Source organism: the organism of the source record quoted next, unplaced genomic scaffold (assembly GCF_019419815.1).
Source record: "Pyrus x bretschneideri cultivar Hongxiangsu unplaced genomic scaffold, Pyrus_bretschneideri_v1 Contig61, whole genome shotgun sequence".
Lineage (NCBI taxonomy): Eukaryota > Viridiplantae > Streptophyta > Magnoliopsida > Rosales > Rosaceae > Pyrus > Pyrus x bretschneideri.
Window position 1 is genome coordinate 936,665 of NW_025999800.1, and position 25,250 is coordinate 961,914.

At 37.2% G+C, this 25,250-nt stretch overlaps 2 protein-coding genes across 2 annotated transcripts; both read right to left on the minus strand.

The window, feature by feature from the left end:
• Window positions 1-1,422: 1,422 nt before the first annotated feature.
• On the minus strand, window positions 1,423-5,998 carry LOC125471786 (alanine aminotransferase 2-like). The gene is made up of 15 exons (XM_048572538.1): window positions 5,751-5,998; window positions 5,049-5,099; window positions 4,910-4,960; window positions 4,746-4,811; window positions 4,601-4,662; window positions 4,378-4,456; window positions 4,182-4,286; window positions 3,967-4,077; window positions 3,564-3,701; window positions 3,356-3,430; window positions 3,110-3,230; window positions 2,858-3,012; window positions 2,411-2,485; window positions 2,099-2,302; window positions 1,423-1,780 (listed from the first exon to the last, which is right to left on the minus strand). Exons 1-15 carry the CDS (start codon window positions 5,970-5,972, stop codon window positions 1,664-1,666), a joined length of 1,632 nt encoding a protein of 543 aa, XP_048428495.1. The 5' UTR covers window positions 5,973-5,998; the 3' UTR covers window positions 1,423-1,663.
• A 1,615-nt stretch (window positions 5,999-7,613) lies between these two features.
• LOC125471775 (pectinesterase 3-like) lies at window positions 7,614-11,240 on the minus strand. The gene is given in 3 exon segments (XM_048572518.1): window positions 7,614-8,542; window positions 9,984-10,173; window positions 10,175-11,240. Coding segments are annotated over 3 exon segments (1,758 nt in total). The 5' UTR covers window positions 11,060-11,240; the 3' UTR covers window positions 7,614-7,859.
• Between the last annotated feature and the right edge of the window lie 14,010 nt (window positions 11,241-25,250).

The following is a 25,250-nucleotide window of genomic DNA, read 5'->3' on the forward strand; positions in this document are numbered from 1 at the left end:
CTTCTATTGTCGTGGGACCTGCTGCAGCAGCCTTATCTGAAGAGCACAACGACTCTATGACGTTGGGCGATGATGGCCATTAGATTTCCAATGGTCCAATGATCTGAACCCTTGGATTTCCAACGATAAAATATAATTTGAAAAAAAGTTACGGTTGCACCACGTGAACGTTCTTGTGCATTAGATTCAATAATATGAAAAATCAAGCGGTGAAGATTAATCCAATCCTTAAAAATGGAAAGAAAAAAAAAAAGAACAAAAATGAATTTATTTTTTTACTTTTTTTTTATATAAATACCCAACCATCTTCTTCATTTACCTTTGTTTTTAATTAATTATGCTTGTTGTAATGATAAACTTTCCTTTGTATTTGAAATTAAATATTGGAGTTAAACATTAGTTTGTTTTTTTTTTTTTTTTTGAATAGTTAAACGTTTAGTTTTATTTTCAAAAAAACAAACTTACAAAGTTCACATTTTCAAGACAAAATAAATATATATATATATATATATATATATATATATATAATAGAAAATAGTAATCCCTCCTTGACAAACAAGTGGAGTTGCACAAAAGCAATTACTTTTCAAAGTGGCGAGTGCCTTGCCTTGCCTATACCCTCCTCCAACTTGTGAAATTGCACTTATGGATTTCTATAAATGCTAATGAGTCATATGGTTTAACCATTAGTGAACACCATATCTTGCAGAAAAACCTTCATGTTCGAGAGCAATTTACAAGGAACAAGTTCACTGTTACATAGGGTGCCGATCCAATAAGATATTGTTATGTAAAAAAAAAAAAATCACACATAGCAATGCATTATTAAATAAGAAACGTCATGTGACGGTGACCTGTTCTATATAAATGTTATGTGCATTATTAAATAAGAAACGTCATCTGACGGTGACGGTAACCCATTCTATACAACTACTATGTGCATTATTAAATAAGAAACGTTATGTGACGGTAACCCGTTCTATACAAATGCTATGTACATTATTAAATAAGAAACGTCATCTAACGGTGACCCGTTCTATATAAATTATTCTCCTCTGCCGGTGTGCAAAATCCTAATAAAAAGCGAGTAAGTAAACCATGACTATCAACTTTTAAGGACCAATAACTTAAATTCTGACTACTTAAAAGATGTGATGTTTTAATTACCCCCTTTGATTGCTACCTCAGTCTATAATTGTTTAATCATGAAGATGAAAAAGACCAGTGATGTCACATGATTAGTGAAATAGAAAGCATGATGTTAATTAACATGATATGTTCTCCTTGGACAAGTTATCTGCAAAAATATCCGTTGCAATTATTCATTAGATCTCTATATGCAAGCTTTAACCATTAATATTTATTTCAGACCATTCAGTGATATGTACTAAGGTACTAGAAATATTGCTATTCAGAGTGCCATTATTGAAAAAGCTAAATATTATTGATGGTCTAAAAACAAGAAAACAAAATGATGCACAACTTGATATGCCATTCAAACTAGAAAAAGCCCTAGTAAGAATAACATGTTATTCTCATAACAGCCAGTACGACTGTACCTGGACCTGTTTATCTACCGCATGAACAAAAGATTATAAAGTTTTGACACAAATGTTCATCTCTATTTGGCGCTTATCCTGAAAGATCACACCACAAGGGTTTTCTAGTCGCGGAACTCGTCCATGAACGACTTGTGGAAGTCCGTCAGACGGGTGACAATGGCTGGAATTTTATCCTCTTGGGGCAATATAGTGCATCTGAAATGCCAGGTGCCCGGAACCTGTCACAGTGCAATGGAAACAATCTTCAGTTAAAACTACTCAACATGACAATTGCATAATAATCCTAATCAACAAAATGAAGGGTTTGTCAACTTCTTATAGTTTTGTTTAATTAAACGCGATCCTATTCCCTAGAACACTCAAAATTCAAACATTTCACTGTTCTGCCACGAGGTTCACTTATTATTGTTTCTTAGAAATATAGAAGGCCAGGGTAATATCGTATTACCACTCGATAGGCTGCATAATATTTTCAATTTAGGTGAGCAGCCATTCCTACCACGCTAAGTTGCAGTACAACAATAAATAAAACTAACCTGCCCAAAACCAGAACCAGGAACGACAACAATTCCTGTGGCATTGAGAAGGCAGTGACAGTAGAATGCATCTGGGGCTGTCTTTTCAGCCTCTGCTGCTTTAATTGCCTTTTGCGGCAGGGTTATGCAGGGAAAGAGATACATTGCTCCTTCTGCTCTGTTGCATGTCACACCCTCTAAGCTGTTCAATGCTTCTTCTAATGCCTGTGTTTCAAAAGAAAATCAGCCGCACTATGCAAAAAGTTCACTGAACTTCAGAAACTAAAGTCATCCTATTGTCTTTACTGTCTCGCGATGACAGAATTCACTAACCTTTGCACGCCTTGCTAGGGATGACAGAATTCCATCCTTCTCTGCCAAATACATTTCATAGGATTCATCTCCAACCTGAATTCAACCAAAAAATTTCATCAATAGAAAACAAACTTATTTGATTTACCAAGTTTAAGATCAACTGAATTTCCAGATCCCCATGCCATGTGTAACAAATTTAAGTGCAATGACGAGCAAAATTGTACTCCTCCAAAGCCCCAATGGCACACTTAACAGAAGAAAATGGTTCAAAATTTTCTGATTTGAAATGTTTGGAAATTTGTTAAATAATAAGCTTGAAAACGCCTCAGAACTGTCACAAGCGTCTGCCAAATGGTTTTAAACTAGTATATGCCTTCTCCCATTTCGGACATTCCAATATTTGAACCCAACTTAATTTCTACCATAAAAGTCAAATACAAGATTACTAAAAGATAATAAACTCACCTTTGGTGGACTCATGACAAGGCTTGCAAGAATCTGACCCGAGATATTAGAACAAAGATTTACGGATGCCATTTTGTATATTTGTTCCCTTACTTCAGGACTGATTCCAGTGACTTCCATGTAACCACCTCTTTTTCCACACTCCCCGTAGTACCCTACAGAAGAAGAAAAAACAATGACAAATTCTTCCGGGTTCATTAATTTCCATGAGCTACTCACCATCATGACAAACATAATGATCCACCTAATTACCTTTAGAGACTGATTGAAATGATACCAGAGAAATATCCTGCTCGCCATATCCCATAGATCGGGATACCTTCTTGAATGAATGAAACTCCTTATCAGGTACATAAACATTTTCTTGATAAACCTGTGCAAAATTCAACAAAACATTAGACCAGGAAGTAGCTATAGAAGTTTCTAACAACAATTACAATACTCCAACCATGTCACAAAGTAATTGACGTAAATCTTCCAACAAAAAAGTCCATCTACCTCATCTGCCAGCAAAACAAGTCCTTCTTGCTTGCAGAAGTCCACAATCTGCCGCTGGTTGTCCTCGGCAAGAACCTGCAGACAAGATACCATAAAACTTAACCAATGACATTCTAGAATTATGCACAAGATTCTCTTCCAAGAACACTCCCTTGAGAAAACTCCAATATTGACAAGGAATTTTCTGATTAAAAGCCATTCATCTCACCTGTCCTGTTGGGTTGCCTGGATTTATCACAACCAAGGCCCTTACATTGATACCCTTGGACTTCGCATCCTCCAATTGCTTCTTCAACTCGGAAGTTTCCAATCCCCACCCTAATGCTTCATCAAGAAAGTAAGGAACCTGCGTACACCAAGCCACAGATTTGAATTCTTACAACAATAAATGATATATATATATATATATATATTTTTTTTTTTTCTTCCAATTTCTAGTTTCTAGCAGTCATTTAACGTCAATTTCCCAATAATCAGGCAATTCACTAATCAGTTTAATCTCGAGTTTTAGCCAATAACTAGTAGTGCTTCAATAGTTGAGTATAAATGCAAAATAATTTATATCTATTGACATTTATCAAATGGATAAACCTCTTAAAATCCAGACATACCAGTGTGCCACCGTGGAGGGCTATTGATGCAGAGTACAAAGGGTATTGAGGAATGGGACAAAGAATCCCATCCTTCTCTGAACTTATCAGCAATTGCATCATCATATGGACCTGGAAAGAGAGAAATGGAGATGATATGTAATGAAGTGGAACTTAATATATTGAGGAACACTGTGACGCTACTAAAATTGAACAGAAGGGAACTCAGGAGATACCGCAGGGCTTGCACCATCGGTTAAGAAAATATCATTCGGATTAGCAGGATATCCGTCACGAGCTTCAATTCCAGCAGCAATTGTATCACGTAAACCCTTGATACCCTGATGCCAAAGTGGGTGAAATATATGACATATTGCTTGAGTTTCGTCCTAGTTTTACAAATTTATGTGATGTAAATCCTACGATCATTACCTGACTGTGACTGTAAGCACCAGTTGCTCTTCCAGGAATTTGATCCAGAATCTCCCATGCCCGCTCTATTGCATCGGCACTGCAACGGGTAAGAAAGATATCAACAGAAAGATAAGATTTTTAACTTCTAGGAAGACTTCTCTATGAATTCCTAGAATTGAATTGAATAGGATTGTAGGGCAGCCTAAAATATATATTCTTATATGTTACATTTTTCCAATACCTGAACAAACCCTGTGTTTCGCTTTTGTCCAAGATGGCTGGATGGTCGCATAATGCAAGAATCTGAAAGAAAGATTGTAACAATCAAGGATTATATGAGATGTTTCAGCATTAAAGTTATCAACCATGTAGTCCACTAAACCAACCTCTCGGAAAAATGTTATCGGTTGTTGACCAAGAGACTGAGGATTTCCGATATTGCAGTAGAGAATCTGTATAACATATGTTCACAGTGAGTACCCAAGTGAGAGAAATGTCTTAAAAGATACAGATTAATACTGTAACTCATCAAGGGAGAAAGTAAACACACCTCATCAAAGGGATGAGAGCCTGGATTCGCCTTTAACTCTTCTTGTAACCTCTGTCACAGGACGACATTACAGTCGAGATTAAGATAAAGGGATAGAATTACCTCACTTGATTAATTTCTATACAGTCAATGTATGTACCTGGGCAAGGGTGACGATTTCACCTCGGACAGCATATTCACATTTCAAAACCTGTAAAAATTATATGTGAGGGGTGACAAATGGAATAGAAAATGTTCACCAGTACTAGGAAATCAAGAAACAAGTTTAAGTATTTGACTGTGAGAAACAAAAACCTAGATTAAATAACCAATCAATTCAATTACTACCCTCTTGAAAAATAAAAACGAATCAAATAAATCTAATCAGAGTGATCCAGATATGAGTGATGAGTGAAATTAATTTGTCAAAAGTTAAAATATAAAATAACTAACTGAGGTCCAGAACAAAAGAGCCAGTGTGGGTTGAAATAAAATAGAAAAAATAAAAATTAACCACACCAATGCGCCATACATCCATGATCCATCATCAATCATTTATTTGTTAATAATTATTATTATAAATTTTAAGAAAATACATGAAAATTAAAGACGAAATGAACTATCTGGATTAAAATAACAAACAAATCAAAGCAAACCCAGATGCAGAAACAATAAATCAAAAACCTTTGATCATCCACACAGACAAAACCAATCAAACAGTAAACAAACACCAAAATACGCATGAAAATACACAGCAATCTGCACAAAAACAGCAAAAATAAGCAAAACAAAAATACAAAAACATAAACAAAAACCCAACTGAGAAAAGATCAAAAACCCAGTTGGGAAAAATATCACAAACCTTGGGATTGATGTTCTGGAGAGTGACGGGAGGAGAGGGACGTGAAGCAGAGTGATCAGCCATGGGACGAGAAGAAGGAGGGGCATCTACAGCTGGAGCAGCGGACAGGAAACGCGAGTGAGAAGAAGAAAACACAGAGGAGGAGGTGGTTGAACGAATCTGCTTTTGCTGAAAGGAACGGATGAGAAGATCTCTGACTCTGCCGCTGCCAAATTTCCGCATCTTCTACAGTCTCTGTTTTTATAGAGGGAAGGAAAAAGTAGCGAGACTCCACGCGCGATGTGATGCAAAACGGCAAATTTTCACGTTTTCTGGGCACGTTAAGGAAACCTCTCCCTCTTATCACCGTTTCGATGGCCTTCGCCCACGGATAATGACTTCTGGTTTTATTTGGATTTTCAACGCATTGACACGTCATACTTTTCTACTGCCTTTTTTTGCAAGTAAGATTATCTCCTTCTATATTTTGTTCTTGTATTTAAACGGTTACAATTAAGTTATATTAAAATTTTGTGTCAAAGATTATCTGTCTCTATATTCTCTCATTCTATTTAAACGACTACAATTAAGTTACGTTAAAATTTTTTATTGATTTAGAAAGAGGATCGAGAGAAAAGAGGAGAGAATTTAGAGAGAAGAGAACTAGTCCTCCTTTTTTTTTCCATACGCAGCGCTTGGAAGTTGGATTACATCCACATCATGCATTACTCATTTATCTGTGTTCCTTTCGTGTCAAACGCTTGATTCTTTAAGCAAGCAAAATTAAATAAGATCAATAAAGAAATAAAATCAAACTATTGATTAGAAAAATTGAACAAAAATGATTTTTTTTTTTGTCAAAGGTAAATTTTATTAAATTCTAATTAAAACGTTTACATCTTGAATAAGAATATTAAATAAAAACTTCAGACCAATCGCATTCCAACCAAAACGGAAAACATCTCCATGTGAGGCTACATAAGATAATACTAGCATTTTTTAATTACTTTATTACAGCCATATCTATAGAAGGGTTTGAATCACTAAGGTATTTGATTTAAGAGGAAGACCTAAACAATTTACTTTTAGTTTTTTTTTTTTTAATTAGTTGCGGAAATCAAACTGCATCAAGCTGCATATGCATGATTGTTTTTTATCATTGTGGTAAAACGTCATCTGTACTTAGTTGAAGAATGTTATAAATAAGTGTTTTAATTGTGTTACTCATATACACAACGAATCTTGAATTTGTGTGAATTTTAAGTTTGTAATACATCATATCTGTCCAATATTTCCATCATCGCGTTAAATCTCCATTAGTACTTTTCATTTTGTCAATACCGCATCAAGAGTCCTTGCATGGCCATAACCCATCAGTAGAGGAAAACTTTTGCACCAAGCAATTACATATACAAACTTATTCACCAAGAAAAAGAAAATACCCTACAACTTATAATCAGTGCCTCGTAAGTAAAATAAACGCATTAAACGTTTGATAAAGAAGTATTATCATCCCACGCTCTATCTCCACCAACCCATCCTCTTCTCTCACTTCCCCAATCTGTTTTATTCCCGTCACTTGGAGAAACTCATTGGTGAGGATGATCGGTCTACGTGATCGTCGAATATCACACGCAATACGCCCCATCACTCGTATTTGGTCACCTCCCATTTGGTTTGGTGCTCCGCATATGAACTCTAGACGGGAGAATTTCTCTCTCCCTTGTGCTACAATACCTAACCCTTTGTATCTTAGTCTCACACTCGTGTCTGGTGCCATATATAGACGTTCGGACTCAAAATTGTGAGTTTTTCTTATTGAAAACAATTGATTTTCGGGAAATTGAAGAGAGAGAGTTCTTCAACGCTAATTTGAACTAAATCTTGATCAGAATATTTCAGGTATTTTCAAGTGTACCAATCAAAAGAGAATGTAATTACATGACTTTCCAGGGGAGAGTGGTAGAGAAGGGCAAGAAAGGAAGAGGACATACACAAAGTGTAACAGATATGTGTGGCTACCAAACCGTAATGATAGAACGTGAAAGACAGAAAATATATCAAACCATATTCTTTCTAGAGATTGATTTCTGAACGATTGAATTTTCAGCAACTCTTGGATTTCTTGGATCATAAGGTAGTCTCAAATGCCACATCAGTCGCCGGCAACCACTCACCGCCTTGGATCAATGACGTTACCGTGAACTTGGCCGCCTCATCATCCGTAAGAGTAGGATTGTAACCGGCCCACTTAACCCTTTGATCCACACGTGATCCAGGCCCACTGTTTTGGTACTCTGCATAGAATATGGTGTTGGGTGGGTCAACATTGGTAACCCATTCCTTCCAACCCAATGGGTTCAAGAATGATTCAATGTCAGACTGCATGATGACTGTGGTGGAGTAATCCTTCCAAGGCCTCCCCAGATATGTTTGAGCAGTGAGATTACTGTCTAACGCAGACAAGCTGCACTTTTGGATTGAAATGCCAGTGTTCTGATTCGGGTCCTTTTTGCCTTGAGCTGTGATGGTGTTGAACTGGTTCACCATAGGTTGCCTGGGCTGGATGTTGCAGTTCTGGAAAACTACAGCTGCATTGCCAAAAATGAAGTCTATGGTCCCGGTAATGTCACATTCCCGATAGAATTGTCGGTTGGAATGCGCATAGAGGGTGTCCTGGAAGCCATCAAACGAGCATCTGTAGTACACAGAGAGGTCCGAACCAGAGCGGAATGCCACTGCCTGGTGCTTTATTGCTCCTGCAGTGTTGATGAATCCCATATCTTTCACAATGAAGCCTTTCCCCGCGACGGCTGGCAATCCAATATGTAATCACAGTAAGAATCCAAACACATTGAGTTTATATATAAGTCAGAAAGCTAAAACACATAACAGTTTGAATCAAAACATGAATTCTCAATCACGTCTCTCAGTCTGAAGACATAAAAACCCAACACATTTTATGAGAGAATGTGAATGCAAGAACACAAGGAATCATCCTAATTGCTTGACAATTTTTAGGGACACTTCCTATAATCTTAAAATGCATACTTGCATAGAAACCAATAGGAGGGGTTGTGTTTTCTTATGACTGGTGCAGGCCACTACAAACAATTGTTTAATGTTTTAGGGTTTAGGGTCCTTCTGCTATACAACAATATATGCATTGCCTTTAAGTGGCTCGGATCCATCAGCTAAACATCCTTGAATTCTTCACACATACTCGCATATTCAGCGGTTATATTTACCAAAATTTCTAATTCTCAGAACAGGAGCTTGCATAATCCATGACATGCACATGGTCATCAACACAACATAATTTCAGGCAATCAATGAGAAAAAGTCAGCTGATCCGCCACATGATGTCATTCAGGATAGACAGACAACACTTGCATATCAGGGCAAGCAGGCATGTGCTAAGTTGCTAACTTGCACAGCAAATTAAATATGCAACAAATGGGGCCACCACATGAACAACGAGCAATATATTTGAGCATAAACCAGACATGCACATGGTGGGGGGCATCTGCTGTCCTCACACATCACCCAGATAGATATTGAATCCAACTTAACAGTATTAAAACTAAGCTTTGATCTTTTGATTCTTTTCAATAAAAAAAAACAACAAAACAATATCAACAGTTGAATGAGTAGCACTAGCACATCATAGATAACACGAAGATGCATAAACCATGTGACTGGTTCCTAATTTAGCCTTATCAATGTCATCAATTTAGAAAGGCGACTTGGTCCCAATGTCTATGGTCTCCTTCCTACCTCCAACCTCAACGTTTCACATTCCTCACATGAGTAAGAAGGACTTCTATAGTACGGATTCACTGTCATTGTGCTCTTCTGGAACAAGACCACGTGTAGTGATCCAAGGGACCACGATGGCGGTGAATCCCTTCGATAGAAGGGTGACTCCCATATGAAATTTCCTTCAATTGGAATAGCCATGTTAGAATGCCTTGAGGCTTGGAGGCTATTTGGCTAGTTTTCTAAACGCAGCCGGCAGGCCCTTATCAATTGGACTAGCCCACATTTGCAACTAGTGCTTCCAACATAATATTAATATCACACAACAAATACATGATCTATCTCGCTAGGTGTTTTTCCTAAATCCGAACATTGATTGCTTAATCTCAAAACAAGAATTAAATTAATCAAACCAAAACAAGGACAGAATAAATTAGGAAACTAATTAACACAGGATTAACTAAATTGAATGTGGTGGCGATTAAGAATTAGTACCAAAAGTGGCGGTGGAGAAGGTGGGGGTGCCGTCCACAAAGCTCAAGTTGCCGGAAACCACCGTCTCCGTCTTCCCATCTCCGAACATCATCACATTCCACTTGCTCTTATCCATCAACACATTCTCATAATAAACCCCTTGCTTCACATGAATCAGAATCCTGTTCTTGCTCTTCTTTGGCACCATTATCCACCGCCTCCTGAATCGTCTTAAAATCTCCGGTCCCATCCTTCGCCACCACTATCTGCGCCGTCGCATTGTTGTCCTGCAGCAGCCTCCTATCCCCCGGACTAACCCAACCCGGAAAATCCACCTCTGATCCTCCGACCCCGAGCAGCCTCCGGTGAACCGGAACGTTCAGATTCGCAAGAAGACTCAGGATTTTCGCCACAATCGCCAAACTATTGCTCGAAAATTCAGTTGTATTCTGCATCGCCGCCTTGAATTCTTGAACGAGGGTCGAGTTGAGATCCGCCAAAGAGTCCAAACAAGTCTCCTGATCGGTCAATGTGGTGCTCAACCACGTCTTGATATCGTTGATTTTGGCGGCGGAGAGAAGCTTGTCGCCCTGATTCACATCCATGGAGGTCAGCGAGTCGTTGAGCCTGTCAACCACGTCTTCAAACAGGCCCTCGCAGACGTCTAGAACTTTCTTCAGGTGGGTGCCATTGGCGATGTTCCGGCCGATTTTCGCCGGCAGCCCGGGAAGCTTCGCGGCGGCGTGAATGGCGACCTGCAGAGAGAGCTTGAAAATCACTTCCGGATCGGTGCTGTTCGATGTCTCGAGCGCGGAGATGCTCGAGAAACACGAACTCGGGTACTGGGTCACGCCGCAAACCGCCTTCAGCGACGCCGCCGGAGTCAATTCGGGGCCGGGGTCCGAGTTGGGTACAGAAGACGACGAGTTGTTCCGCTTGTGTATGATCACTCCCGCGACAACGCCGATGATCACCGCCAACAGAACCACCGTGGAGACTGAGAGGATGATGAGACGCTTCCGGGTCTTGCGTTTGAAGGCCTGCTCTTCGAGCTCGTCGACTTTGCCGTAGCCCTTGAAGGACTTTACGGAGTCCATTTCTGATACTCCTTTTTTCTTCTTCTCTGCTTTTCTGCTTTTGGTTTGCTGGGTTTGTATAATTTGCTTTGCTGGTTTCGTTTCCAGGCTTTGGGTGTGAAATGTGAAGGGAGTGTGTGTGTGACTGAAGGAGGTGTGAGATTTGGAGCCACTTTTGGACAAGTGTGGGATTTCCTCTTTCTATGATGCTTCTTCTTGCTTAACAAGTTTATTTACTTTTTCTACTACTTACGATCGGATCAGGATGCTCTCCTAAGCAAAAGGAATCTTCCTGATCAAGTTTATTGAATTGTTGAAATTTTATTCAACGTTATAATTATTATAACTTTTAGAGAACCTTATGTTTATAACCGTTGTATAAAATTTCAACGGTCCAATAAGCTTGATCAAGAGGATCTTTACCTTTTGCTACAGGAGAGGATCCTGATCCCTTATGATCCATTTATTATGGTCTCTTTTCTTAAAATTTACTTCGTTTTGGGTACAAATCTTCTCTCCCACCTCCTCTTAGGTTTGGTCTCTAAGTAAGTTCTCCCTTGGTTAGATTCGATAACCCTCCTTACGTCATTCGGGACATCCTTGTTCAAGACTCGTGATGTATTTGAGTTTGTTTAATGAAAAGTAAATCGTTTTTTCATTAAGAAAGTCCATTTCCTTACAAATAAACAATGATTTGGTTTAATTAGTAGGGAAAACATACTATACCATGCTTACCAGCCATAATTAATTATTAGCACAAGAGCAAGGAGTTGCACTCATAGTCATAGTTGTTTGTTTATTTGGAGTTAAACTGAATTGGTATTGGTCCTATTGGGCAGTTTGCTTCCTACATATAAATAAATAATAAACTGCTGCCTACTGCATAGGGTGACATTGATATTGGAGAATTTAATTATTTTACCTGTTTACCTAATCCATTATCCATCACCGCTATATCCGGTTATAAAAGAACTAATTCTTGTATTCAGAGTCATTTCTTCAACGATAATTCTAGGGATATTAAAATTTTAAACCGAATTTTTGTAAACATCACTTGATTAACGTGTTTATATTCTATTGGTGACACATAATTTGGTTACCGATTGAGTTTTCATTTTTAAGTTTTAATTACATTAGTGCCATGCTAACAGGGTTGCTCATCATGTATGCAATTTACAAAGTTGAGTTTAACGGATTTGAATTTGTCTAATTACAATTCGTTTATGTAATTAGTCATCCGAACTCAACTCCTTGAGTTAACGGGTTAGGCGTTGCACCCATTAACATTCGTCATAGGTTCTTTTCGTAGTACACTACAATTAAGCTATTGGGAGACTGAATGCTTGTGAAAATCCAAACCAAGAGAAAATTGGTCATGGAATTTTACTTCCTGGAACTTCCATAGAAAATTATTAATATCCTCCACACATAACTTAGTTATTTATCCCCAACTTAACTTATTTGAGGTAGTCCTCCATATCCATATGTCAACTTCCCCATATGAACCAACAACCAATCAATCAATTTTAAGTTTGCTTGATTGTTTCCGACAGTCCAAAGCTACAAGCAAAACGAGTGGACCCTAATTTGAAATCATTCTTCCTTCATTCCTATGTACCACAACATGCATATACAATATTGTTGTGAGAAACATTTCTGTACCACGACATTGTAAGAGATAAAGTGTTAATGATATAATTTAGTATTAAACTCGTTATTTATGATGAAAGTTAAATCACTTAAGAGTCGAAAAAAAAAAAATCTTTGAACCGTAATACTAGTTGCAAGTTGTTATTTTGTTTTTTTTCAAATAGAGAAAGATTAGGTAAGATTAGTTCTTAGGTAATAGTCACATGCGAGACACCTACACTCACTCCTCCATTACACCCAAAAACCCTCCACATGTCCCTTCTCCACCAATTTGTTTGATAATAAATGAAAGTAAAAGAAAAAAGATACACACAGGGGGATTAGGCCAAGACACGCAAAAACAAAAACGATCAACGAAAATGATAATAAAGACAAAACGAAATGTCACAAGCATAAGCAGAGGCTGCAAAATTTGGTATCATGGACCACCAGTAATAAGCATAGCTATTTACCCCAAAAGAAACTAAAGCATCTACAACTTGATTTCCTTCTCCATAAATATGTGTACACATAAATTACACTTGATGAAATTGCCAAGACAATTCTTCTAATCAACAATTCTTCCAAATTGTTATATAAAACTTAAACAGAGGGTTTCCATAACGGTGTATACTGCATAGTATAGATCACTTCAGCCACAGTACCAACAAAAGCAGTTATTTTCTATGGACTCATTGGATTATGCATTCTTCAATTTCATAATTGGTATTGGGAAGCCGGTGCACTTCCCATCGTTTTTTCTATTCAATGATCATTTCCATCAATCTTTCTTTGTACTTTTCATTCATCAACCAAGCACGGTAGATTCCAACTTTGAGTTCTTTTACGAGGACAGGATGCTTTCTGAATCTTTTTGTGGAGATTTGGAGATTAATTAATTGTTGTTCATCATACATTATGCAGTCAATTTTCGTTAGGTATTATTTATATTTAATTTTAAATTAAAATTTTAAAATGATTTCTAACCGATATTACGATGAACGAACACGATTGATTGATCAACCAGATTCTCACAAAGAGAATCCGGAAAAAATCCTACTCCCTCTTACAATTTAATTCGTTGAAATAAACAAAAATTACCACCCGTGATCATTTTCATCAAATTCTAAAAACTTTCACCTATATCCTCCACGCGTTATATGAAACGTGTCTCGCATTTTGCAACGGATGGAGAGAATAATTGAAAGCAACAATATGAACTTGTTTTGCCACATGGAAGTGGAACCACAAAAAGTGGTAGCGTAACGTGCGAAATTAACGCTCACCAAATTTGGTGGTCGTTTTCAATTGGACTGATTCTGTGATTCATATCCAAGTTAAACTAAAGCTAAGGGTACCCCTCTGCATTTTTCTTCCCTTTATATTGAGGGTGGGGATATATAGAATAGTGGCATCTAACTAATTGTACGGTAATACCGCGTGCTGATGTGAAATGCCGAATATGTGATGGAGAGCCGGCGATTCCGCCCCTAAAGCCCATATGCATTTTCAATTTTACACTCTATGTAATGCTATTTAGATATCCAAAATTAATAGATTTGCTGACACATGTCAACGTATATTGGTAGATCTCACATCAATTAGAGAGTTCATTAGCAAATGTGTAGTATTAGCTAATGTTTTAAGCTGCGAACAACTTGTATGACAAGTTCACTGTCACATTGACGTCCCGTTCTAAACACAAGGATATTTGTTAAAAAGCTAACACATGTCATATATATATATATATATATATAAAGTGAGAAAACAAAAAAGGTGAAGTATTCAAAACGCGTAAAATTAAAAAGGGAAAAAACTGTGAAAATTACAAAATAAAACTGCCTCAGTGGAAGTAATTACTGATATAGCTATTTTCATTTTTTTTTTTAAATACATGTAAATTCAGTTCTTTAATCGTCCATACATACAAGAAAAGAGACATAAAAAAGCCAAAAGAACAAAAACAAAACAAAACCAGGAGGAATACAAAAAAGACAGCTAATTTGATAGGAATGCTATGCAATATGCATGCACTAGGATTCTGTCCAATATAACATGTTCTTCACCTTGGTCCTTTGATCTGTTTTATCATAATTAGTAGTAATGTAATGAGAGAGATAGAAAGCAATATACAATATATAATATATAAATTATTTCCGTAAGAAGAAACAACGAATTATATATCGGAAGCAAACCTATTAGTCAATCCGACGTAAAAGTAGGTAAGATATATATAGCAATGAACAAAGGTAGATTATGCCCTAGAAATCACCATCTTCTTCACTCTCATCTCTCTCCCTCTTCGTTCTTGTGCAAAACATCGCAAAGATAATTGGCTAGAAATCACCATCTACAGGTATGAAAATTAAATTAGGTTTTCAAGCTTTTAGAGATTTACTTAGCTAAGATTTGTTGGCTAAATTGGATCAACTACATGAGATGATAATAAATTGAAAGAATCATGTGTTACCTTGTTGATGAAAAAAAGGCTGGTGTTTGGTGTGGTTTATGCAAGATAGACCCAAGAATTGCATTACAAACAAAGTGGACATGGCCCTCACTAAGGTCGTTGTCATGGTCTATCTTTTGCTCTGTCAATTCTTCCACTTTTCCGTGGTCAGTCTTCTTTTGGTTTGCCACATTTTGAAGGTCTATCTTTCGCTTTGCCAAAAAGCTTTGGATAAAAGCATTTACCATAGATGATCCCATTCAAATGGTAGAATAACATTTCCCTCCTCAACAAATATTTGAACTTCTCATTGTCTGACGTTCACAACCCTTTTTTTTGTTTTTCTGCACGCTCAACCATCACAAAGAAAGTAAATAAAACCTCTACAATGGAGCTCTACAAGTCGTAGTGATGACAAATGAAAGATTATCCTGTAATGAACAAGATTTCAAATGGATGAGTTCAAATCCATTTGAAATCTTGTATATTGCCATACACCCTTCCATTTGTCATAACTACGACTTGTGTAACACTTCTCTGCAACGTTCTTGTTTACTTTTTTTTTTTTTTTTTTTGGTAATAGTTGAGCATCTAAAACAACAAATAAGGGGTTTGTTTATAAAGTGTTAGACAATGAAAAGAATTTCCAATTTGTGTGGTAGGATCAGGAGGGGAATACTATTGATTCTATTTTCTTCCGATACAAAACATTCTTAACCAAGTATGGAAACAGACAAATAAACAATTGGATAGTAAGGCCGATATTGTAAAACTTGTACAAGTTATGAGCAAACATCTGACACAAGTATATACGGAGACCAAATATAGAAAGAAAAAAAATTATGACACAAGTAAGGCGGATATTGTAAAAGTTGTAATGGTTGTATAAGTTATGAGCAAACATCTTACACTAGTGTGGTGTAAGGTGGGTAAAACTTGTAAGGTATTTATAGAAAAAAAAAATTTGAATTTTTTTCGGATTTTTAGTTTTTTTATTAACTTAGTTAACCTAAACAGTTAGATTACAAAAAAATTTGAAATCCAACCGTCTAGATTGTGACACGTGCCCACCGTAACATTTCTGTTTTTTTCTTACTTTTCTTATTTTTTTTAAATTTGTAAAGCGGAAAAACCGAGACTGCTGATTTGGAAATCAAACGGTGCAGATTCAACGGCTACTGAGCGGGCTGCCATGCAAGTCCCACCGCCTGAAATCTTATCAGTAACGCGCCCCCCACATGCGCATGTTATGCACGTGCCTGACGCAATTTTTTTTTATGACATGGCTGAGTTCTTCCACGAGCTCACCCTCAGCCCAATTGCCCGAATGGACTGGCGCCACTTTAGCAGGGGATTGGATTGCAAATTAAGCCAGTCCACAGGGCAAAAGAGGACGCTGGAAGTGCTCTTAATGTTACATTGAAGAACATGGGATAAAGTTTTTGAAAGGTGCCAAAACTAAATAATGTTAATTTTTGACGCATTGACCCAAAATGGGAAAAAAATGACATTCATAAGACAAATCACAAATTTAGAAGGGAGTAGATCGTTATGTGATATTAAGTACTAATTTTTTGAAAAATTACATGATAACTTAAATGGAAACAAAATTTTTGTATGTACAACATTTCTTGCAATCCCATGTTGTGTTCGCGATCTTTATATAATGAAGCATATAGTGTAAATAGGTAAACGTATTGCTCCTATGATGCCTTTGGTTTGACTTTTGAAAATGGAAAACATTTGTACGTCTCAATCGGACTTCATCATGTCGACCTATATGATTAATTAGACTGCAACAAAGATGCAAAATGGGCGTAAACTTTGTTAATATATAGTACACTGTATGGACTTAACATCAGTACATCAACTAATTGATCAGAAAAACCAAAAGGCGACATAAGACAAAAGAAGAAAAATTTAGTTTACATCCATTATATATAGTTGAACCATAAATCATAAGGCACAAGGAAAATACCTTTTTTTTTTTCTTTTTCTTTTTCTTTTTTTCTTTTTTTTTTTCTCTCTCTCTTCGTTTTTAAAAGACCATTGGCTGCATTGCCTTCTTGAGGGCCTAATGGATGACCACCATTCTTGTTATCCCTTTCTATTTCATCTCTGGCAGGAAAAGTAGCCTTTTTTGAGGGCCTAATGCTATTCATAATATGTTTTTATACCACATTTTTATACCACTTTAGGTAGCATTTGATACGGAAGGAGAAAGACTCCTCATATACCACAATCATCATTTAATTAACTAGTTTTTCTTAATTATTAGTTTATTAAATAATGAACTAAATTTAAAATTTTGATTAATTCAAATGATGTGGATGTCCACATCAAATGCCACCTAAGATGGTATGAAAATGTGGTACAAAAATATGGTATGAATAACATTACTCGTTTTTTACGCAACTGTAGTAGTGCCTCACATCGACTCTCTCCAAAAGCCATTCCATCCTAATTATTTGAAACTCAAAGCTACAAATATTTAGGACAGAATAAATTTAGTTATAAAAAGCATATAAATTCAACAACAAAAATGAAATCAAATCAAATGAATGAAGGTATGCATATCTGAACAGTAATTACACTAAAAAAAAAAAAAAAACACGGAAAAATAAGTTGAATACGTAAGATGATCGTGGTTGATGAGAAGCAGCAGCTGCAATTACCATGCGAGATGGAGAGATGAGCAGTGAGTGGAGTATGTTGGGTTGTTTCGGCCCTTCTCAAACCTCAATAGGTTTTTCTCAGATATCCCATAAATAAATTAGGGTTGAGGAAGTTAAATACTTAAAGATTATCGAAGAACCCTATTTTATTTTCGACGGAGAACGTGGTGAAGTTTTGTGGGGGGAAAGAAGAACGTGGTTGGAGTTTTGTAGGAGGAACGAAGAACGTGACATCGTGGGAGAAGCGGTTTTTGGTTTTTTCTATTTAATTTTTACTTTTTCCTTTTAATTTTTAGTGTAAAATTTTAAACCGAATTGTATAAATCAAATAATATGATTGTTGATGATTGAATTATTACTTAAATTTTGATTAACATGCTTATTTTCTATTGGTGACACATCGATTACCGATTGAGTTTTCATTCTTAAGCTTTATCCTATATTCTCCCATTAGTGCCATGTTAACAGAGTTGTTCATCGTATATGCAATTTACTAAGTTGAGTTTAACGGGTTTGGATTTCTTTGATTACAATTCGTTTATGTATTAGTCACCCGAACTCAACTCCTTGAGTTAACGGGTTAGGCATTACACCCAATAACATTCGTCATGGGTATTAAGCGTCTGGTTTAGACTAGACTAGAAACTTGGCAGGCAGATTGAGATGAAACAGTGTGTACAACAAGTGCATTTCTTTTCGCATCTTGTGGTTGGTCTACCCTGCATCCCTGCCCTCTAATCCGTTAAAGCAGAATGCTGGATAAATCATTTGACTTCTTTTTGAGCCATGGCCGGATTCCCATATATTTACACGCACATAGTATAGTAATACCCATTCTCTTGATTAATGTGCCGTTTCCTTTAAGGGAAATTCGGTACCGATTTAACACGACCGTACACAAAGCTTCAATCTCTACCCAAAACCTTCACAAATCAAACTTGGGTTTAACCAAAAATTTAAAATTTACCTGCTCCTGTTGCCCTCTAACTTGATCCGGCGGAGTAGGGCGGTGGTTTTGCCGGCGAACATGGGACCCATGGTGACATGGACCTCGCCGGAGGTAGAAGAGCCACTTGAAGGAGGGCCATGGAATTTGTGTTCCAGAAAGAGGAGGGGTTGAAGATTTGGGCTTTTCCGCTGCTTTCCTCACCTTTCCACCGCTTTCCTATTCGCGATGACCAACACGTGTAGACCATTGACACTTTATTCTTCTTATGGCATAATATCACTCACTATGTTTCTTATAATATACTGTGTTGTGCTTTTTTTATTTTTGTATTTTTTTATTTTGTATTTTTTTATCTTGTGACCTATCTTACTCCAAAGGCAATTAAGAATTCTTACACAATACCATCACCATGCTTTGTGGTTCTGTTTCCCAGGAAACATAATAACATCGTGTTAACCCTATGGTCATCGTGCTGTATTGCCCACGTAACACTCCTCCGTAGAGCAGATAGTCACTATAGAGGCAATACGGGGGACAGGGGAACGAGATTCAGCGAAGGAGTCGTTCCTATTTATTGTTTACTGCTTAATTATGTGGATGTTTATTAAACTGCTCTTGCTAAAGGTTTACAACTACATATATTTTTGGGTATGAAGGATATAGGTTTTCAACATGTAAATCTAGCTCATTTGCAATAATTGATGTGTACGCAGGTTATTAAATATGATCTCTTCAGATATTTTGGTAGGCTTGGTGCTAATGGCATGCAGAGTGTCGATGTCGACAAGATTGAAGGTAAACATTATGGGTGTCTGCAATTCCGCAACCTAGAATATGCTTCTTTGGCTATACAGAAGGCAAACGTTACTACTACTACTCTACACGGCCAGAGAATCAAGTTACATGTACAGTCTTGTTGGAGATTATAATTAAAAGCAATTAACAATTTTTATTTACACATTTTATAATGTAAGTATAAAAATTAATACTGTTCATACTATTCTTTGTTGCAGTGTCACATTGTTAAACTGCCTCATGTTTCCGTGAACTGGGATGCAGTCAAGGAGTACACATCGAATAAAAAAGTCCAGTACGTAAGCTAATTTCCTTGTAGTGTAGTTTGTAATCTATTAAACAGTTATTAAAGGGAGGTTTAACAAAACACTCCCGATACTGTTCACTTTTAACTAAAAATCAGATTTATACATTTTACTGTTACTATTCACTGTACCTTTAAAAATGACTTTTCATTAAAAAGAAAGTTTTTTTGGACTTTTCGTTAGTTTTCCTTTATATTCTATCTATTTATTTTTCTATTAGTACTCACGGCGAGAGTGCCGGACAGACTCGCCTTTAAGGATTTCCTATTTTGAAAATGATGGTAAACCTAAGCTTTGTGTTTAAAATTATTTGGGTTAGATTGTTGTAGTATCTATCTGCACATCATATTGGCCGTTCCTGGACCCTCTTACCCTCTTAGGGTGTGTTTGTTTAGCTTCACTAGGCCTCACTGGACTAGACTAGAATAAAAGCTAGTGTAGTCCTGTGTTTGTTTGCAAGAGGAACTAAGTTTAATGAGACTAGGTGGGATTTGACTAAAACACTCGCTAGGTGGTCTTAGCGAGACCCCTCGAGAAGGAGCGGATTGCTAAGACCCTTTCCTCTTCGCTTCACCCCTACCCAGTCCCCACTTCTCTCTTTCTTTCTATATTTCCTCTCTCTCTGCTTGAAGCTTCAGACGTTCATGGTGGCTGGGCTGCTAGGCATCATTGATCAGAGGTGATGACCCATATTCTTCCACCACCGACATCAGTCATGGTGGTTGGACAACAACAGCCTTGTTGCTAATGGTGACCCATTTTCTTCCATTGACAACATAGTTGCTAAGAGATTGTGACTTGGGATTTTAAAATTAAAAAGTTTTGGGTGCAAAGGGTTGGGTTGGAAACATAGTTAGGGAAATTTCATGCAAAGGATTAGTGCAAGATTAAAAACTTTTGCATCGGGTGAAGTGAATTTGAGTGATTTTTCTTGCGCAACTATGATTTGTCCAGAAAATACAGGTACCGAATATGAAAAAAATAGAAAAATAAATACAAAGGGAGGGAAGGGAAAGGGGACACTGGTACAGAAGTAAAACCGGAGAAAAAATTGAGGGGAAGGAGACTGGTACAAAGAAAAGAAGGGACAAAAATGGGAGAAAAGGGTAATAGGGAAGGAGTGGCGGAGAAAAAGATGAATGAAGAGATTGGAGAGGAAGATAGTTCTAGAAAAATAGGGAAAAAAGATAAAGTAATACAAAATATTAATTGATACATTAAATTAAAAATAAAACATTAATAAATACATATTTAATAATATAATACTATAGCCCTGCTTCTTAGTCCGACACTGTACCAAACGCTTCACTAAGTCAGCCCAGCTTAATCTAGTCTAAGCCAATCCAGCTTAATTCTTAAAGCTAGTCCAATCTTAGACAGTTTGGTGCAATAAACGCACCCTTATAACTATAACTAGGACGGGACTGGCAGAGGGAGAAAATGATTGATTTGGGCTTCATTTTGTGGTTTGCAAGTTTGCATGCTACTTTTACATTGAGTTGGTATGGAAGTAGTTTGACACCCCCTCCTTCCATGGTTAAAATCCCAAAGAAATTTTAGCCATTTAGGAACGGGAATTATATATGTTAACTTTGGGATCCTAATTTATGATGTACATTGAGCATGGTGACATAGTTGAAGGCTAATTAACATTATTACCTAATAAGATAAGGTTTATCTATTGTCCAGAATATTTGTTTCCTCTCAAAGTAGTCTATCCTTTTCTTGTGACATTAGCAGTCTACCCCGCCTGCCCCCAGGGTTTGGTTTTATCTATATCTTGGGGATCTAACAATCAAACAATATTTTCCAGAAGTACAATAGAATTTGAACTCCTAACTCTTGATACTACATGCATAGAGGCTAAATGGACCAAGAATTTTTTGCTTGATATCAATGTTTTAAAAGACGAAGGCACGTGAGCGAGGCGTTTCATGGATAGCCCTGCTTAGGCGAAAGCCTTGAGGCGTGAGGTGAAGCTTCACAATACCTAAATTTTTGAAAGGTAATTTAGCCAAAGATCAATAAAAACTTTACTATTTAGCCATATGTTAGTGACATATTTTTGTTATGGACTTAATCAATGACATATTTTTATTAACTAGGTATAAGTCAATGATAAATGCTACATGGGCTTTAAGACATTATCAAGAGTTGGAATTTTACCCTACTTTCATTCTCTCTCATTTTTTTTTTTCAAAAAAAAAAAAAATTGTGATTACATGCTGCCTGACCTTTCTCCTCCACCCCATGACCAACCGCCAACCAAATATGTGAAATATATAGTCAAACTGTCCACATGGGCTCCATCTTCCCCTGCCAAGACACCATGTGTTACATCCCACATCGCCCAGGAGAATGGATCCTGTAAGCCTTATATGTATATTCTCATCTTTACCTAGCACGAGGCCTTTTGGGAGCTCACTAGCTTTGGGTTCCATGGGAACTCCGAAGTTAAGTGAGTAGTGCCTGAAAGCATTCCCATGATAGGTGACCCACTGGGAAGTTCTTGTGCGAGTTCCCAGAAACAAAACCGTGAGGGCGTAGTAGGGGCCCAAAGCTAACAATATAGTGCTACGGTGGTGGAGCGGGCCAGGGATGTGGTGGATCTCGGGCCGAGATGTGACAATTTGGTATCAGAGCCTAACTCTGGCCGTGGTGTGCCGACGAGGACGTCAGGCCCCTAAGGGGGGTGGATTGTTACATCCCACATCACCCAGGGGAATGGACCATGTAAGCCTTATATGTATATTCTCATCTTTACCTAGCATGAGACCGTTTGGGAGCTCACTGGCTTTGAGTTCTATGGGAACTCCGAAGTTAAGCGAGTATCGCGTGAGAGCACTCCCATAATGGGTGATCCACTAGGAAGTTCTTAGAAACAAAACTGTGAGGGCGTAGTCAGGGCCCAAAGCGGACAATATCGTCCTATGGTGGTGGAACGTGCCCGGGATGTGGTGGACACCGGGCCGAGATGTGACACCACGTCGATCTCTCTCTGCCTTCTTCCATTCCCAATCCAACAACTTGTTCTCGGTGGGACTCATGCTTACATGATCCATTCCCTTGGGCAATGTGGGATGTAACAATCCACCCCTTTTAGGGGCTCGACGTCCTCGGCGACACGCCACGGCCTGGGTTAGGTTCTGATACCAAATTGCCACATCTCGACCCGAGGTCCACCATATCCTTGGCCCGCTCCACCACTGTAGCACGATATTGTTCCTTTGGGCCCCGACCATGGCCTTCTTGTTAAGCCCAAAACAGGTAAAGTCATGATGAGGATCTGCGGGGGGATGAATTTTTTGGGTTTTGATGTTTTCTTCTTTTGGGCTTGAAATCATTTTGCATTTTGATTAATTTGATGGGTTCTATCTCTCTTTTTTATATGATATGAAATGTATCTTTTTTTTTAAGAACTAATTTTATGGGTCGAGAGAGACTTCATGAAATATGAAAATGATGACGGGAATAAGAAGAGAACCAGGAAACGGACATTGCAATGCAGTGTTTGAATATAAATGTAAAATAGAACCAGAAAATGGACACTGCATTGCAATGTCTAAATCAAAATATAAAAACGAAAAAAAAAAAAAAAACAGACACTGCATTGTAGTTTCCGAATCAAAATGTTAAAAAAAGAAAAACAGAACTGGGAAACGGACACTACATTGCAATGTCTATATCCAAACGTAAAAATAAATAGTCGTGCGAATAATGGACACTGCAATGCAGTGTCTTAATCCAAGTGATGAAAAAATGGAACCAGGAAATAAAAACTGCAATGCAGCGTCTGAATCCAAATGTAAAAATATATGAGAAATGGGGTGTCAATTGAAGTGGGTGCTAGCAGTAGAGGCAGATTACATGCATTTAAGTGTCAAAATACATGATTGACCTATTTATAAATAACATAAATATTGTTGATCTATGGTCAATATGATAACTTTGTATTGATTTTATACAAAATCACCCATTTTTTAATATATATATATATATATATATATATATATATATAATACTTTGTAAACACTCTTAACTAAAAAATGAACATAAAGGAAGATGGTGTGGTAATAATTATCAGCAAAGTGGGGTAATAAATTTTAGGAAAGTGGGGTAACAAAAAGTATAGAAAAATGAAAAGTGAAGACAAAGAAAGATAGTGGGGTAATAAATATCAGCAAAGAGAGGTAATAAATATAAGCAAAGTGGGTTATAAAAATTTTAGAAAAATGAAAAGTAAAAAAAAAAAACAACCTCATAGCTATCTTCATCTTCTTCGCTGGGCAGACTCTGCAACTCAAAGAATTCCAGATTTTTGCAACTTAAAAATGAAAAAAGGACGCCTCAGGTGCGCCTCAGGTGCGCCTCAGGCGAGCCTCAGCCACCTAGGCGCGCCCCATGAAGCCTAGGCGAGTATGTCGCCGACTCCCACAAAACAGAGGCAAAAATGTTGAAGCCTTGCCTTCAAGGCGTGCCTCGAAGCAAATTTTTTAAAGCACTGCTTGATATCCCATTGGTGAGCAAGTCTATACCTGCCACATACATACATTGTAATAATAAGGCCGTGGTAGACTTAGTGAGGCAAAGTTACATCTTTGGACTATGTGAAGTCAAAAAAGAATATTGCTGATCAATTAACCAAAGGTCTATCTAGGAATGGAGTCCTAGATTTGTCGAGGAAGATGGGCTTAAACCTATAACGAAGTCATCTACGGAGGAAACTCAACCTTTGTGATTGGAAATCCCATGAAGAGGGTTCATTGGGTAAAAACAATCCATATTGTGTGACTTATATTCCAGCACTCTAAAATATGAGATTTGAAATAAAATCCCATGCTCATCCCTATGATATTTGTGCTGATGATGTGTGATGTTAAGGAATGAGATTGTCCTGAATAAGTTCCAAGGCGAGCAATCTCTCGCAGGGTAAAAGTCACATGTACTTTTGGAGGACTCACCTAAGTGAGAGTAGTCGTGAGGCCGTGATTGTTAGAATTGGATTGTTCTCTAATAACACTCATGAAATCAAGATTAAGCGCATTGGAATACCCTGAAAATTTAAATATATGGAATAGAATATTCATAATTATGAATATGTGGAGAAAATCGAAAATAAATCAATTTATGGTTATGAAAATCAAAATTTAGGAATTTTAAAATTTTGATAATTTACATATTGGTATTATTGAGATTTTATATTATTTTTCGAGAATTTATTTGAATTGAGTTTTAAATTAAACTAGTTACCAAGTTTGAAGTTTGGAAATTAATTATCTAAAATCCATAGACCCTTCAAGGTCACAATTTATATGTTTGAATAGAGCTTGATTTCTTGAACGTGTAGGCGTAAACCGTTCGTGAACCAGAGTTCTAACGAAGAAGTTATTAACGTTGAAATTCAAGGATA

Bases quoted from the DNA above. Each gene is read 5' to 3' on its own strand.
- LOC125471786 (XM_048572538.1), bottom strand. From the start codon at position 5,972: ATGCGGAAATTTGGCAGCGGCAGAGTCAGAGATCTTCTCATCCGTTCC. The intron at 5,100-5,750 runs GTTTGTGATATT...TAATTTTTACAG, and splicing joins TCCAGAACATCAATCCCAAG to GTTTTGAAATGTGAATATGC. The intron at 1,781-2,098 runs GTTAGTTTTATT...GCACTGTGACAG, and splicing joins CTGGTTCTGGTTTTGGGCAG to GTTCCGGGCACCTGGCATTT.